This window comes from Furipterus horrens, unplaced genomic scaffold (genome assembly GCF_987537825.1).
Source record: "Furipterus horrens unplaced genomic scaffold, mFurHor1.1.pri manual_scaffold_2, whole genome shotgun sequence".
Lineage (NCBI taxonomy): Eukaryota > Metazoa > Chordata > Mammalia > Chiroptera > Furipteridae > Furipterus > Furipterus horrens.
Genome location: NW_028327172.1, coordinates 38,630,183 through 38,643,286, shown reverse-complemented (window position 1 = coordinate 38,643,286; position 13,104 = coordinate 38,630,183). Strand labels below are relative to the sequence as shown.

The 13,104-nt window shown below is 39.3% G+C and overlaps 1 protein-coding gene across 1 annotated transcript in view; it reads left to right on the top strand.

Moving 5' to 3' along the window:
- The first annotated feature begins 510 nt into the window (after positions 1-510).
- CTR9 (CTR9 component of Paf1/RNA polymerase II complex) overlaps positions 511-13,104 on the top strand; it is a 31,199-nt gene continuing 18,605 nt past the window's right edge. Inside the window, exons 1-5 of the mRNA XM_090264046.1 lie at positions 511-729; positions 1,958-2,056; positions 4,049-4,288; positions 4,798-4,915; positions 5,379-5,468. Of these exons, the coding sequence (XP_090120172.1) occupies positions 685-729; positions 1,958-2,056; positions 4,049-4,288; positions 4,798-4,915; positions 5,379-5,468 (592 nt within the window). The 5' untranslated portion in view covers positions 511-684. The remainder of the gene's footprint in view (positions 730-1,957; positions 2,057-4,048; positions 4,289-4,797; positions 4,916-5,378; positions 5,469-13,104) is intronic.

Below are 13,104 nucleotides of genomic sequence, written 5' to 3'. Positions count from 1 at the left end.
AGAATCACACACACAAAATTCCCACAAAAAGTACATGAACTACCACAATGGTTGCAGAATTTATGTAACATTTATATTTAAACTGATCACTATCGTAGCACAAGTATGATTCGCTCAGAATAGCTGCTAACTGAGGAACCAAAAATTGGGTTGGGAATAAATTATTGAAATATTCGCAGCAATCTGAAGAAGAAAATAAGATTTGCCTCGCCCAGTCCACTGAGGCCAGTCCAGGGCTCTGAGGAGAGGACTGATAGAGCGCTGGCCCGAGGTCACACGTCGGGCCAGGCCCGAACCTATGTCTCATTCCTGAGGCATGGGAGGCTGCTCCGCATTCCAAGGGTTAAGTCTGGCCTGCGGCAGGGAGGGGTTCAGATTCCAAACCTGCGGGCCAGGAGAGGGGCAGGCAGGTTAAAGAAAGCTTTTGAGTCTGCTGTCTGATAGGCCCTCCGGAAGAGTGCTTCCCGGGGCAGGGGGCGGGGCTGACGGAAGTGGCCGGATGCTGTCTGCTGCTGGTCATTTAAGCGGTTGACGGAAAGGAAAAACCGGAACTCTGGAGGCGCGGTGGAGAGGTAATCAGTGCTCCGGGACCCCGAACCTCTTCTAACCTCTGGGCCAGCCAGAAGCCAGGAGATCAGCTGCGGAGCGGCGGGGCGAGAGGCCCGCTTGCCTTTTGATCTCATCATGTCGCGGGGCTCCATCGAGATTCCCCTCCGGGACACTGACGAGGTAAGTGTCCAGTATGGGGGAGGGTTAGGGCGGTGAACTGGCACGATCCCCTCTTCCCACTTTATCTCGGCTTCGTTTCCGAAGCGAGAGCATGTACTCCCCCAGGAGCCGAGGTCGAAATCCCAGGCCGAAGCTCTATTTATCTCCTTCCCCAGCCCCTGCGTCCTCCCAGGTTGAGTAGGTTGTGTTCCTGCAGCCCAGGGGGCCGCACGAGAAAGAGTTCTCGAAAGTTCCTCCAACCTGTTCATTCGACAGTACTCTTGCACGTTTGCTAATTCACGGACACAGGGGTGTGAGAGTGCTCAATAAAATGTAAAGCGCCTCAGTTCACAGACGTGGGCGCTGATGTCGTCGTGGTCGCTCTGCCGTTCACACCAAGTACTGTATCTTTCCCTGGGAATATATGGGATGTCGCCCTTTATCCCTTAGAAACTCGAGTCTGTCCTGGTGCACTGTGTTCGTCACACAGGCTCCACCAGCGAAATAGAGACCTCAAGATATAGCCGGTCTGTGTTCTGATAAAATTAATCTCTTTCCCCTTCCCGACACCTCATTCATGGTGGCCCGTGGCTTGTCGAAGTAAAGCTTTCAGCATTGATGTTCTGTTATAGGATATCTCATACTCTTATTTTTGTTCGATTGGTTGGCTGAGATATAATGCACCTACCGTAAAATCTAGTGGGTTTTTTTTTGTTTGTTTTTTTTAGTAATAATCACCAAGTTGTGTAACCATCACCATTATCTAATTCTGAATATTTTCTTCCTAGTAGTTTTGTACTCATATTCAGGAGTGTCTGCCACATACAAAGGCTGCCTTCAAGATTAATATGTACAGTGGCATTCAACTTTGTGTTGCCTCTAGGAATGTCAGACCTGTGGCATCAGACAGAGCCTCTGGGATGCTTATCTGCACTGTGCCCGCATTATATGTTAAGCAGGGTTTTGTTTTGTTATTTTTGAGTAAGCAAAGTGTTTGTAGGTATTCGATAGTTCTGGTGATTTGATGACAACTAACAGGATTTGTTTGCTTCTGTGTGCATTTTCTTCTAATATTACCATATAATCTACTTATCATGTGCTCCTTAAACTTAATATGCATACTTGCTCAGCCTTTCTGAAAGTGAACGCAAGCCCTACATACATCCATGTTGATGTATATTCAAGAAAAGCAGCAAAGAAATGTGAATTTAAAAAGAAAAAAATTTAAAAACCTGCATTTTTGTTTCAGGTCATTGAACTTGACTTTGATCAGTTACCAGAAGGAGATGAAGTTATCAGTATTTTGAAACAGGAACACACACAACTGCACATATGGATTGCTTTGGCGGTTAGTATTCATGCAACCAATAGTTTTTATATGTTGACTGGGAGAACTGCGTGGTTTCTGTTTTCAGGTACAGTTATAGCCAGTTTAGGTACACAATAAATAAGTTAATTATACTGTGTATGGAAGTTAATTTTATTACCATTTATAGAACAAAAAGGTCAGTCTCCTAAATGATGTGCTACTCCACTGGTAAATTAGTGTATGTTGTTGGTAAAGGCAAAATTTGTTTAAGTTAAATAGTACTCTATTAAGTATTTGATTACTTAGTGATTGATTACTTAGTGAAAACTGGCTTAATGTTTAAGGATAAACTGAGAAAAGACAAACTATCAGGATGTAAACATTACTACTTAAACCATTGTTTCCCATAATAATAAAACATTTCCCATAAAATATATTAGCAGGTGATTAGGTTTCAGGCTTACAAAAGCCCTTGTGGATGAAGTTTATCTTGGGCCTAAGTTATTTATCCTGTTTGGTCCCTTCTCTAACATAAATGCTACTAGAGATTTTGGGGGAAAATCACCTTAGAGAGCCTAAAATTCTACCACACTCCAACTTCCCCAGCACCGGCTATATAATAATGTTTTCTTTTTATGGGAACATTATAGTAAATTATTATCATAGTAGACTTATTCTTAAGCAACTGTGCCACAGGTCACTTTTATGTAAAAATACATAGCAGGCTCCTAATATTGTCTAGAAGGATCAGAGAAGTAGGTCTGGAATTGGGCACAAGCCCAGATAATCCAGTGCTCATGCCTAACTTTCAGAGTTTCTTAGATGTGGATTTACAGGGAAGTACTTTCAGTGACAAACAGTGCCTTTCTGACTTGAGGTGCTAATTTTTCCTCATCTATACAGAAAAAGTCATTAATGTTTGCCACACATTTTTAAAAACCAGAAAGTAATTTTGATATATATATATTTTTTTTCTTTTTAGTGCAAGTGTTTCCTTTAACAGTACTTACACAAACATCAGAGTATTAGAGGATTAGCATGGCACCTGTGATAAAATAAATTGGTGAAGCGTTATTGGCTGTAGATTGTTACATAGAAAAGCATGTAGGCTTTGAGATTAGAGAATCCTTTGTTCAAATTCCAACATGGCTGCTAATTAGCCATGTGACCTTACACAAATAATCTACCTTCTGAGCTTGTTTCCTCATTTGAAATATGGGGGTTAGTTTTCACCTTAAGGATGGTTGTATAGATTAGATATAAGGTATATGAAGCTCCTAGCATAGTATGTGGCCCATAGTAGGTGGTTAATGAATGATTGATATTCCTTTTATTATTAACAAGTTACCAGCCCCCAAAAAATTATTCAATAAGCCCAAAGTCATAGAACCTGTTTTCTCTTTGGAGTTCTTTATATCTCTCATTATTGCTTTCTCTTTTGGTCTCTGATGTGATTGGAAATCAAGTGTTACTAGGTAAGAAGTTGGAAGCATTTGTAATGATTATAATTTTTTAACAGCCTAATTGGATATAATTAACCTATAATAAACCACATATTTCTTGAGTACTATTTGAGAAGTTTTAGCATATGTAAACTCTTGTGAAATCATTATCACAGTCAAGGTAATGAATATATCCATCGCCCCTAAAACTTTCCTCTGAACTCTCCCCTACCCCCAATAGTGCCCAGGCAACCCCTGAGCTACTTTTTGTTGCTAAAGATTAGTTTGCCTTTTTTAGAGTTTTATATAAATGGACTCATATATTATGTACTCCTTTTGCCTTCTTTCACGCAAAATAATTATTTTGAGATTTATTTACATTGTAGTATGTATAAACAGTTCTTTTCTTTTTGTTGAGCAGTACCTATTGTACAGATAAACCACAGCTTGTTTATTCATTCACCTGTTGATCAACAATTGTATTTCCAGTTTTTGATTACTACAAATAAAGCTGCTATAAAGATTTGTGTACAGCTTTTTCTGTGGACATATGCTTTAGTAATTCTGATTTGATTCTTTTACCTTATAGCTGGAATATTACAAGCAAGGAAAAACAGAAGAGTTTGTGAAGTTGTTGGAAGCAGCACGTATAGATGGCAATTTGGACTACAGAGACCATGAAAAAGACCAGATGACTTGCTTGGATACATTGGCGGCCTACTATGTACAGCAGGCTCGGAAGGAAAAGAATAAGGACAATAAGAAAGATCTTATTACACAGGCAACCCTGTTGTATACAATGGCTGATAAAATTATTATGTATGATCAGGTAAAATAAGTTATATTTTTTGAATTTATGAAAGAAAACCTACCACATGAAAGCAAAATTTGTATGATAGACAATAGATTATTTTTTGAAAGAATTTTTCTTAAAATAGCATGGTTGATATAAATAGTCAAAATGAACAGGGATTCCTTGTTAAAATTGGAATTTCTTTGGTCCTTGTACTGTTGAAGTAATTTAGCATATAAAACTTATCTACGTGTTTAGTCATTAATTCTAATATCTACAGGTGAATTTCAGGCATATTTTAAGGAGTTGGAACTTTTCTTTTTGTCATTGTTCCTGGCACAGAAAGCTTGTTGCAGTTTAGAATAATTTCTCAGTTTGTTATTAAGAATTGCATTACTATTTTAAACACCTTACAGTTGATATAGGAATTTTGGTGATGCTGCACCTCCTTTCTGTATGCTTTTCATTTTAGTGTTATACATTCGTGTTAAATTATAGTTAGTCCTTGGTAAAGTCAAGTCTAAGATGATGTATTACTTTTTCAGAACCATTTGTTGGGAAGAGCCTGCTTCTGCTTACTAGAAGGTGACAAAATGGATCAGGCTGATGCACAGTTTCATTTTGTACTCAACCAGTCTCCAAATAATATTCCAGCCCTTCTTGGTAAGTCATTTTCAGCAACCATTTACGGACCTATATTTTTCAGTATATACCTGAAATATATCTTTTTGTAATAGCTCCTTAAGTAATGGGCTGGACACCAAAATAGAAGAGCTTTGCCTTCTTAAAAGGTAACTAGCTATCTGCAATAGATCATTGTTTCTGTTGAAATTACAGAAATATAATTATACCAGTTAAGAACAATTTGTTATCCACTTTTAAAGAGTCAGTAAACAATCTTTGTTTGGACAACTCTAAGCTATTCTAATTATTATCAACATTTAATATAAAGACAGGACTTCTATTTATAGGCATAAATTAATATATCCTATGGAAAACAGGTTTTGATATAAAATCACTTTCGCTATTTTTACATATTTCTTATGTATTTGACTGAGGTGAGTGTAGAGCATATGAGACTTGTGTTCTTTAATTAGTATATGTTTATGTTTAAAAATTGTTACAGGTAAAGCTTGCATTTCATTCAACAAGAAGGATTACAGAGGAGCTCTTGCTTACTATAAGAAAGCATTGCGTACTAACCCAGGATGTCCAGGTAAGAGAAAAATCTTAAGTCTAAAATAACGTTTTTAAACTTAAAATATTAAGGATCTGGCAGTTGCTTATAAAGGTAGTTGTGAAAGGATACTTGTAGGATTGTTGAAATGGCAGAATTGAGACTTTTAAAAACATTATGTTTGATTCAAAAGCTAAATAGTAGATCATATTATAATCTTTTCACCCTATTCTACTTTTCTTTCTAAAATCTTGTTATTTTAGCAAATTTTATTGAGTACCAGCTATGTGCCAGGCACAATTCTAGACTTAGGGAAATATAGCAATGAACCAAAGAGACAAAAGTCCCTGCACTCATATTTCCTGTGAGGAATATAAAGTGAGTAAAATATATAGTGTATAAGATATTGGTGCCCTCCAGGTGTGGCTCAGTGGATTGAGTGCCGGCCTACAAACCAAAAGGTTGCCAATTTGATTCCTAATCAAGACACATACCTGGGTTGCTGGCCTGTTCCCCAGTTGGGTACATGCGATAGGCAACCTATAGATGTTTCTCTCACACATCATTATTTCTCTCCCTCTCTGTTCCCTCCCTCCTCTTTCTAAAAAATAAAAAATATATATATTTTAAGGGCTAAGGAGAAAAATAAAGCTTAAAAGGAGTAAGAAAAGCATTGGGAGTAACTTGCTTAGAAAGGTTAACCAGGGAAACGAATCAGTGAAACAATAACCAGAGGAGTGAGAATTGTCAGCTAGAAAAGAATTCTAAGGATGGAGCCTTAGGGCACTCTTGACATTTAGAGGTTATAGGAATGAGGAGGGATCAGCAAAGGAGTCTGAGAAAGAGCAGCCAGAAATAGAGAAGGAAAAGAGAGTAAGTACAATATCCTTGAAATCAAATGTAAAATGTTTCCAGAAACCCAGGTGCCCTCTTGAAGGGACAGTGCACAAACTTGCTCCCATAGGCATTCACCCTGAGTGGAAGGATGGCAGCTTGGGGAGTGCCATAGTCACACAGGGAGAGACTGAGTTGTATGGCTTCAAGGTTAGGTTTAGAGGGACAGCCTTCAATGCTGCTATGTTGAATCCTAACCGCATGGCTCATATGCACCGTATTTTCTGGGTTAAGCACTCCCCTTACATAGCGTTAGCCTGGTGAACTATATTAGCTTCACCCTGACAATTCCCTGAGGCCCCATCCTGGCCAGCTCTTGCATGGCAGGGGACTCTTGTCAGAGGCAGCCATCCTGGTACTGCATTGTAGTCTTTCCTAAAAAACTCTCCAGAAATGCCAGTCAAGTTCATAGGGTGCCAGAGACACACAGGGAGAAACTAAGTTGTATGACTTTAGGGCGTACATAGCTGACAGGCACCAGCTTTCCTGTGCAGAGCCCTCCCTTCACAGATTGGATCTTAATTTGATTTACTAACTGCAGCATGATGACTCCCTGAGAACCTACCCCACCACAAAGGCCCAATCAAGCAACGGCTGGCTTCTTTGTACTCTGAGACCTTTGCTGAATGGCCTTAGACCCAGCACTGGTGCCAAGTTTGAAACTGTATTAACCTGGTGAACACCACTCACCCCTACCTGCTGAATACTCACCTACCGTCTGAGGCTCTTTCAGTGGCTGTGCTAATGGGCAGTTGGAAGTAGTAGGAGGTCTCAGTTGCCTTTGGCCTTTTGCTGTCTTGCCCCAGGCCCAGTACTGGTGGGGGCCAGCCTTCGTTTGCAGCTAGGATCCTCCTGTGCACACCAAGGCCCAGGAGAGGCAGCCACCACCTCTGGATTGATTAGTTGCTCCTAACAGGTAGCCCAGGGCTAGTCACATGCAGTATCTGATATTGACTTGCACCAAATCCCTCCCAAGAGATCCCAGAAACAACACACTACTGGGCTGGCTTTAGACTACAACAGAGCACCAACCAATTAGCTTCACAAGTGGCATACTAAAAGGGAAATCCTGAAAAATTCCACTACATGCGGTAAGCCCCTTAACAGCAGCTCATGCACTGTGGGCATGGCCAATCCTCAGCCAGCCTGAGGGTCAGCTCCACCCATGGGTATGCCAACAGTGATCAAGGCTCAACTACAACAGGAGGGCACACATAACTCACACAAGGGGTACTCCTACACCCAGCTCAGGTGATCAGGGAGACTGCCACTGGACCCCATAGGACACTACATAGGCCCCCTCTTTGAAGATTGGGAGACACAGAAACAAACACAAAGAGGCAAACTTAATGGGGAGACAAAAAAAATGCCCTAAGTGAAAGAACAGGAGAAATCTCCAGAAAAATAAAGTGGAAGCAAGTAATCTGCCAGATACAGTTCAAATGAATGGTTATAAGGATGCCCACGCAACTTAGGGGAAGAGTAGATGAACTCAGAACTTCAACAAAGAGATAGTAAGCATAAAAAAAGACATAGAAACTATGAAAAGGAACCAGTCAGAAATTAAGAATACAATAAGAAATGAAGAACACACCAGAAGAAATCAGATTAGATGAAGCAAAAAAATTTTTTTTTTAAATGAGGCTCATATAAGGGACCTTTGGGACACCAAATATAACAACATTTGTGTCTTTGGAGTACCAAAAGGAAAAGAGAAAGAGCAAGGGATTGAGAACCTATTTGAAGAAATAATGACTAAAAACTTCCCTAACCTGATGAAAAAGAAAGACATACCGAAGTGCAGAGAGTCCCAAACAAGATAAACCCAAACATGCCCATACCAAAATACATTTTAACTAAAATGGCAAAGGTTAGAGAGAGAATCTTAACAGTGGCAAGAGAAAGACGGGTACCTACAAGATAACTCCCATAAGTTTGTCAGCTGATTTCTCAGCAGAAACTTTGCAGGCTAGAAGGGATTAGCATGAAATATCTAAAGTGAGGAAAAGCAAGGATCTACAACCAAGACTATTCTATCCTGCAAAGATGACCTTTAAAATTTAAGGAGACACCCTGGCTGCTGTGGCTCAGTGGATTGAGTGTCAGCCTGTGAACCAAGTGTCGCTGGTTTGATTCCCAGTCAGGGCACATGACTAGGTTGCATGTCAGGTCCCCAGTTGGGGGCGCGTGAGAGGCAACCACACAGTGACGTTTCCCTCTCTTTTTCCATTCCGCTCTCTCTATAAGTAAATAAGTAAATAAATAAGTTCTCATTACAAGAAAAAAATTTTAAAAAGAAAATTTAAGGAGACAAAGAGCTTCACAGTTAAAAAGGTAAAGAAGTTCATCACTACCAAACCAATATTATAAAAGCTGTTAAACGAACTTCTATAAGAAGGAGAAGGGGCGGGAGGCACATAAATATAAATAATAAAATGGCAATAACTATGTACCTATCAGTAATCACTTTAAATATAACTGGATTAAATGATCCAATCAAAAGACATAGGGTAGCTGAATGGGTAAGAAAACAAGACCCATATAGGACTTCCAGGCAAGATGGAGGCCTAGATAAACACGCTGTGTCTCCCTCCACAAATAAGAAGGAATACAGCTATCTCAATACTACAGACAACTAGAAGTTCCAGAAAACGAGCTGTATGAAAGTCCAACAAAGATAGAAAGAAGAAATATTCATCCAGACAGGTAGGAGGGGTGGAGAATGGGCAGAGAGGAAGCAGTGGGGTGGCAGCAGCAGGGGCAGGCTAGCAGAAAGCACAGTCACACGTTTTTAAAAGTAGGGAGGGACACCTGAGGAGCACTCAGCACCAGACTAGAAGTGTGTAGCTCACGGTTCCAGCACTGGGGAAAATAAAGCCTCATTGCTGCTGACTGTGAAAACCAGTGGAGGTTGGGGCAGCAGAAGAAACTGCCAGTCTCTCAGCAGAGTCCGCTTGTTTAAAGAGCCCCCCATGGTCCTAGAATGTCCACAGACCCACCCACACTGGGAACAATGGCCAGGGCAACAGCTAGAGGGGTGCCAGTCCCATACAGGAAGCAGGAGAAGTGCCTGGAGAAGGGGCGAGTGCTGAGCAAGTTACACTGTTCCCTCTCAGACCCCTTCCCCACATACAGCACCACAGTGTGGTGAAACGGGTAGGCCTGTACTGATGAATACCTAAGGCTCCGCCCCTTACAGTGTAACAGGTGCAACAGCTCTACCTAAAACACCGAGGCAGACAAACACAGGAGCCTGTCAAGATGAGGAGGCAGAGAAGTATAGCCCAAAAGTTCCAGTGGGAGAACTAAGCAACAAGGAGATAGCCATCCTAATAGATGCAGAGTTCAAAACACTGGTGATAAAGATGCTCACAGACTTGACAGATATGCTTAAGTACTGCAAACACAGAAAGGAAGAAGCACAGGCTATGCTAAATGAAATGAAGGAAAATCCACAGAAAACCAATGGTGAAGGCAAGGAAACCAGGGTTCAAATCAATGATTTGGAATGTAGGGAAGGAAAAAACAGTCAACCAGTACAGAATGAGGAAACAAGAATTGAAAAAAATGAGCAGAGGCTTAGGAACCTATGGAACAAATTTAAATGTGCCAACATCCAAATCATAGGGGAGCCAGAAGGAGAAGAGGAAGAGCAAGACATTGAAAGCATATGTGAAAAAATAATGAAGGAAAATGTCCCAAATTTGGCAAAGGAAATAGACATACAAGTCCAGCAAGCACAGAATTTCAAACAAGCTAGACCCAAAGAGGACCACACCAAGACACATCATAATTAAAATGCCAAAGGTTAAAGAGAGAATCTTAAAAGCAGCAAGAGAAAAGGAGGGTGTTGCCTACAAAGGGGTGCCTATAAGACCATCAGCTGATTTCTCAAAAGAAACTGCAGGCAAGAAGGGACTGGCAAGAGGTATTCAATGTGATGAAAATCAAGGACCTACAACCAAGATTACTCTATCCAGCAAAGCTACCATTTAGAATGGAAGGGCAGATAAAGTGCTTCCCAAAGTAAAGCTAAAAGAGTTCATCATCACCAAGCCATTATTATATGAAATGTTAAAGGGACTTAAGAAAAAGAAAATCAAAGCTGTGAACATTAAAATTATGACAAGCTCACAACTATTAACAACTGAATCTAAAAAATAAAAACAAAATTCAACTAAGCAAACCACAATGGGAATAGAATCATAGGTAAGGGGATCATTTGGAGGGTTATCAGCTGGGAGGGGAATGGGGGAAAAATGGGGAAATGGTGCAGGAATTAAGAAGCATAATTGGTTGGTACAAAATAGACAGGGATGTTAAGAATAATATAGGAAACGGTGAAGCCGAAGAACTTATATGCACGACCCATGGACGTGAACTAAGGGGGGTGAATTGCTTAAGGTAAGGGGATTTCTGAGTAGAGAGGAGCAAAGGGGAAAGATACTGGGATAACTGTAACAACATAATCAACAAAATATACTTAAAAGTTGATTCTTTGAACAGATAGACTAAATTGATAAACCTTTAATTAGACACATCAAGAAAAAATGAGGATCCAAATAAAATCAGAAAAGAGAAGTGACAACTGACACTACAGAAAAACAAAGTAGTATTAGATAGTACTATGAATAGTTACACACCAACAAGTTGGAAAATCTGGAAGAAATACACAATCTTCCAAGGCTGATTCAAGAAGAAACAAAATCTGCATAGACTGATTACAACCAGAAAAATTGACTCATTAATCAAAAAACTCCAACAAATAAATAGTCCTGCACTGGGTGGGTTCACAGGTGAATTTTACCAAATATTCAAAGAAGAATTAACACCTTTCTCACACTATTCCAGAAAATTCAAGAGGGAGGAAGACACCTAAGCTCATTTTATGAATCCAGCAATATGCCGATTCTAAAACCTGACAAAGACATTACAAAAAAAGAAAATTGTAGGCCAATATCCCTGATAACATATATGCAAAAGTCCTCAATAAAATATTAGCAAACCAAATTCAGCAATACGATAAAGAGATCACACACCATGATCAAGTGGGATTTATTCTTGGGAAGCAGTGTTGGTTCAAATTCCTGAAATTGATTAATGTGATATACTACATAAAATGAAGGATAAAAATGATATAATTGTATCAATAGATGTAGAAAATGAATTTGACAAGTCCAGCACCCATTTATGATTTTTTAAAAATTAGCAAAGTGGGAGTAGAGGGAACATAACATTATTAATAAAGGCCATATACAACAAACCCACAGCTATCACACTCAATTGGGAAAAACTAAAAGCATTTTTTTTAAGATCAGGAACTAGACACGGATGTCCACTTTCACCACTCTTATTCAACACAGTGTTGGAAGTCCTAGCCACAACAGTCAGACAAGATGAAGAAATAAAATGCATCCACATGGAAAGGAAGAAGTAAAATGGTCATTATTTGCAGATGACCTGATACTATATGGAGAGAATCCTAAAGATACCACAAAAAAACTATTAGAACAGATGAATGAATTCCATAAAGTATCAAGATACAAAAATATTCAAAAATCAGTTGCACTTTTTATTCACCAATAATGAAGTATTAGAGAAACTTAAGGAAACAGTCCCATTTACAACTGCAGCAAATTAAATAACTAGGAGTAAATTTAACCAAGGAGGTAAAAGACCTATGCTCGGAAAATTGTAAGACATTGAAGAAGATACCAATAAGTGGAAGCATTTACCGTGCTCAAATATAGTGAGAATTGACCTTGTGAAAATGTTCATACTACCCAAAGCAATCTGTAGGTTCAGTATAATTTCTATAAAAATATCAATGGTGTTCTTCACAGGACTAGAACAAATAACCCAAAAATTTAGCCCTGGTTTGGTCTCTTGGTCAGTTTTCCATACACCAAAAGGTTGCGGGGTGCATACAGGAAGCAACTGATTGATGTTTCTCGCTCACATCTCTCTCCCCCCCCCCCCACTTAAATCAATAAACATATTCTCAAGTGAGGATTAAAATAAAAAATTTATATGGAACCACAAAAGACCCCAAGTAGCCACAGCACTCTCGAGAAAGAATAACAAAGCTGGAGGTCTCTTTCTACCTGATCTCAAAATACAAGGCTATAGTAATCAAAACATGGTACTGTCATAAAACCAAATACATAGGTCAGTAGAATAGAATAAAGAGTCCAGAAATAAACCCACTCCTATGTGGACAATTAATATATGACAAAGTAGGAAAGACTATACAATGAGGTAAAGACAGTCTATTCAATAAATGGTATTAGGAAAATTGAACAGACACATGCAAAAAATGAAACAACCACTTTCTTATACCATTTACAAAAATAAACTCAAAATGGATTAAAAACTTAAATGTAAAAGTTGAAACCGTGAAACTCCTAGAAGAAAATACATTAAACTTTCTGAATTTCTCTTAGCAATATTTTTTCTGATGCTTCCTCTGGCAAGGGAAACAAAAGAAATAAATGGGACTACAATGAAATATTACTTGGCCACAAAAAAAGGATGAAGTCTTAACCATTTGCAACAGCATGGATGGGCCTACAATGTATTATGCAAAGTGAAATAAGTCAGACAGAGAAAAGAAAATACCATATGATTTTGGTTATATGTGGACTCTAAAGATCAAAATAAATGAACAAACAAAACAGACACTCGTTGATACAGTAAACAGACTGATGGTTGCCATAGGGGAGGGAGACTGGGGCACCATGTGAATAGGGTGAAGGGATTAAGGAGTACAAATTGGCAGCTG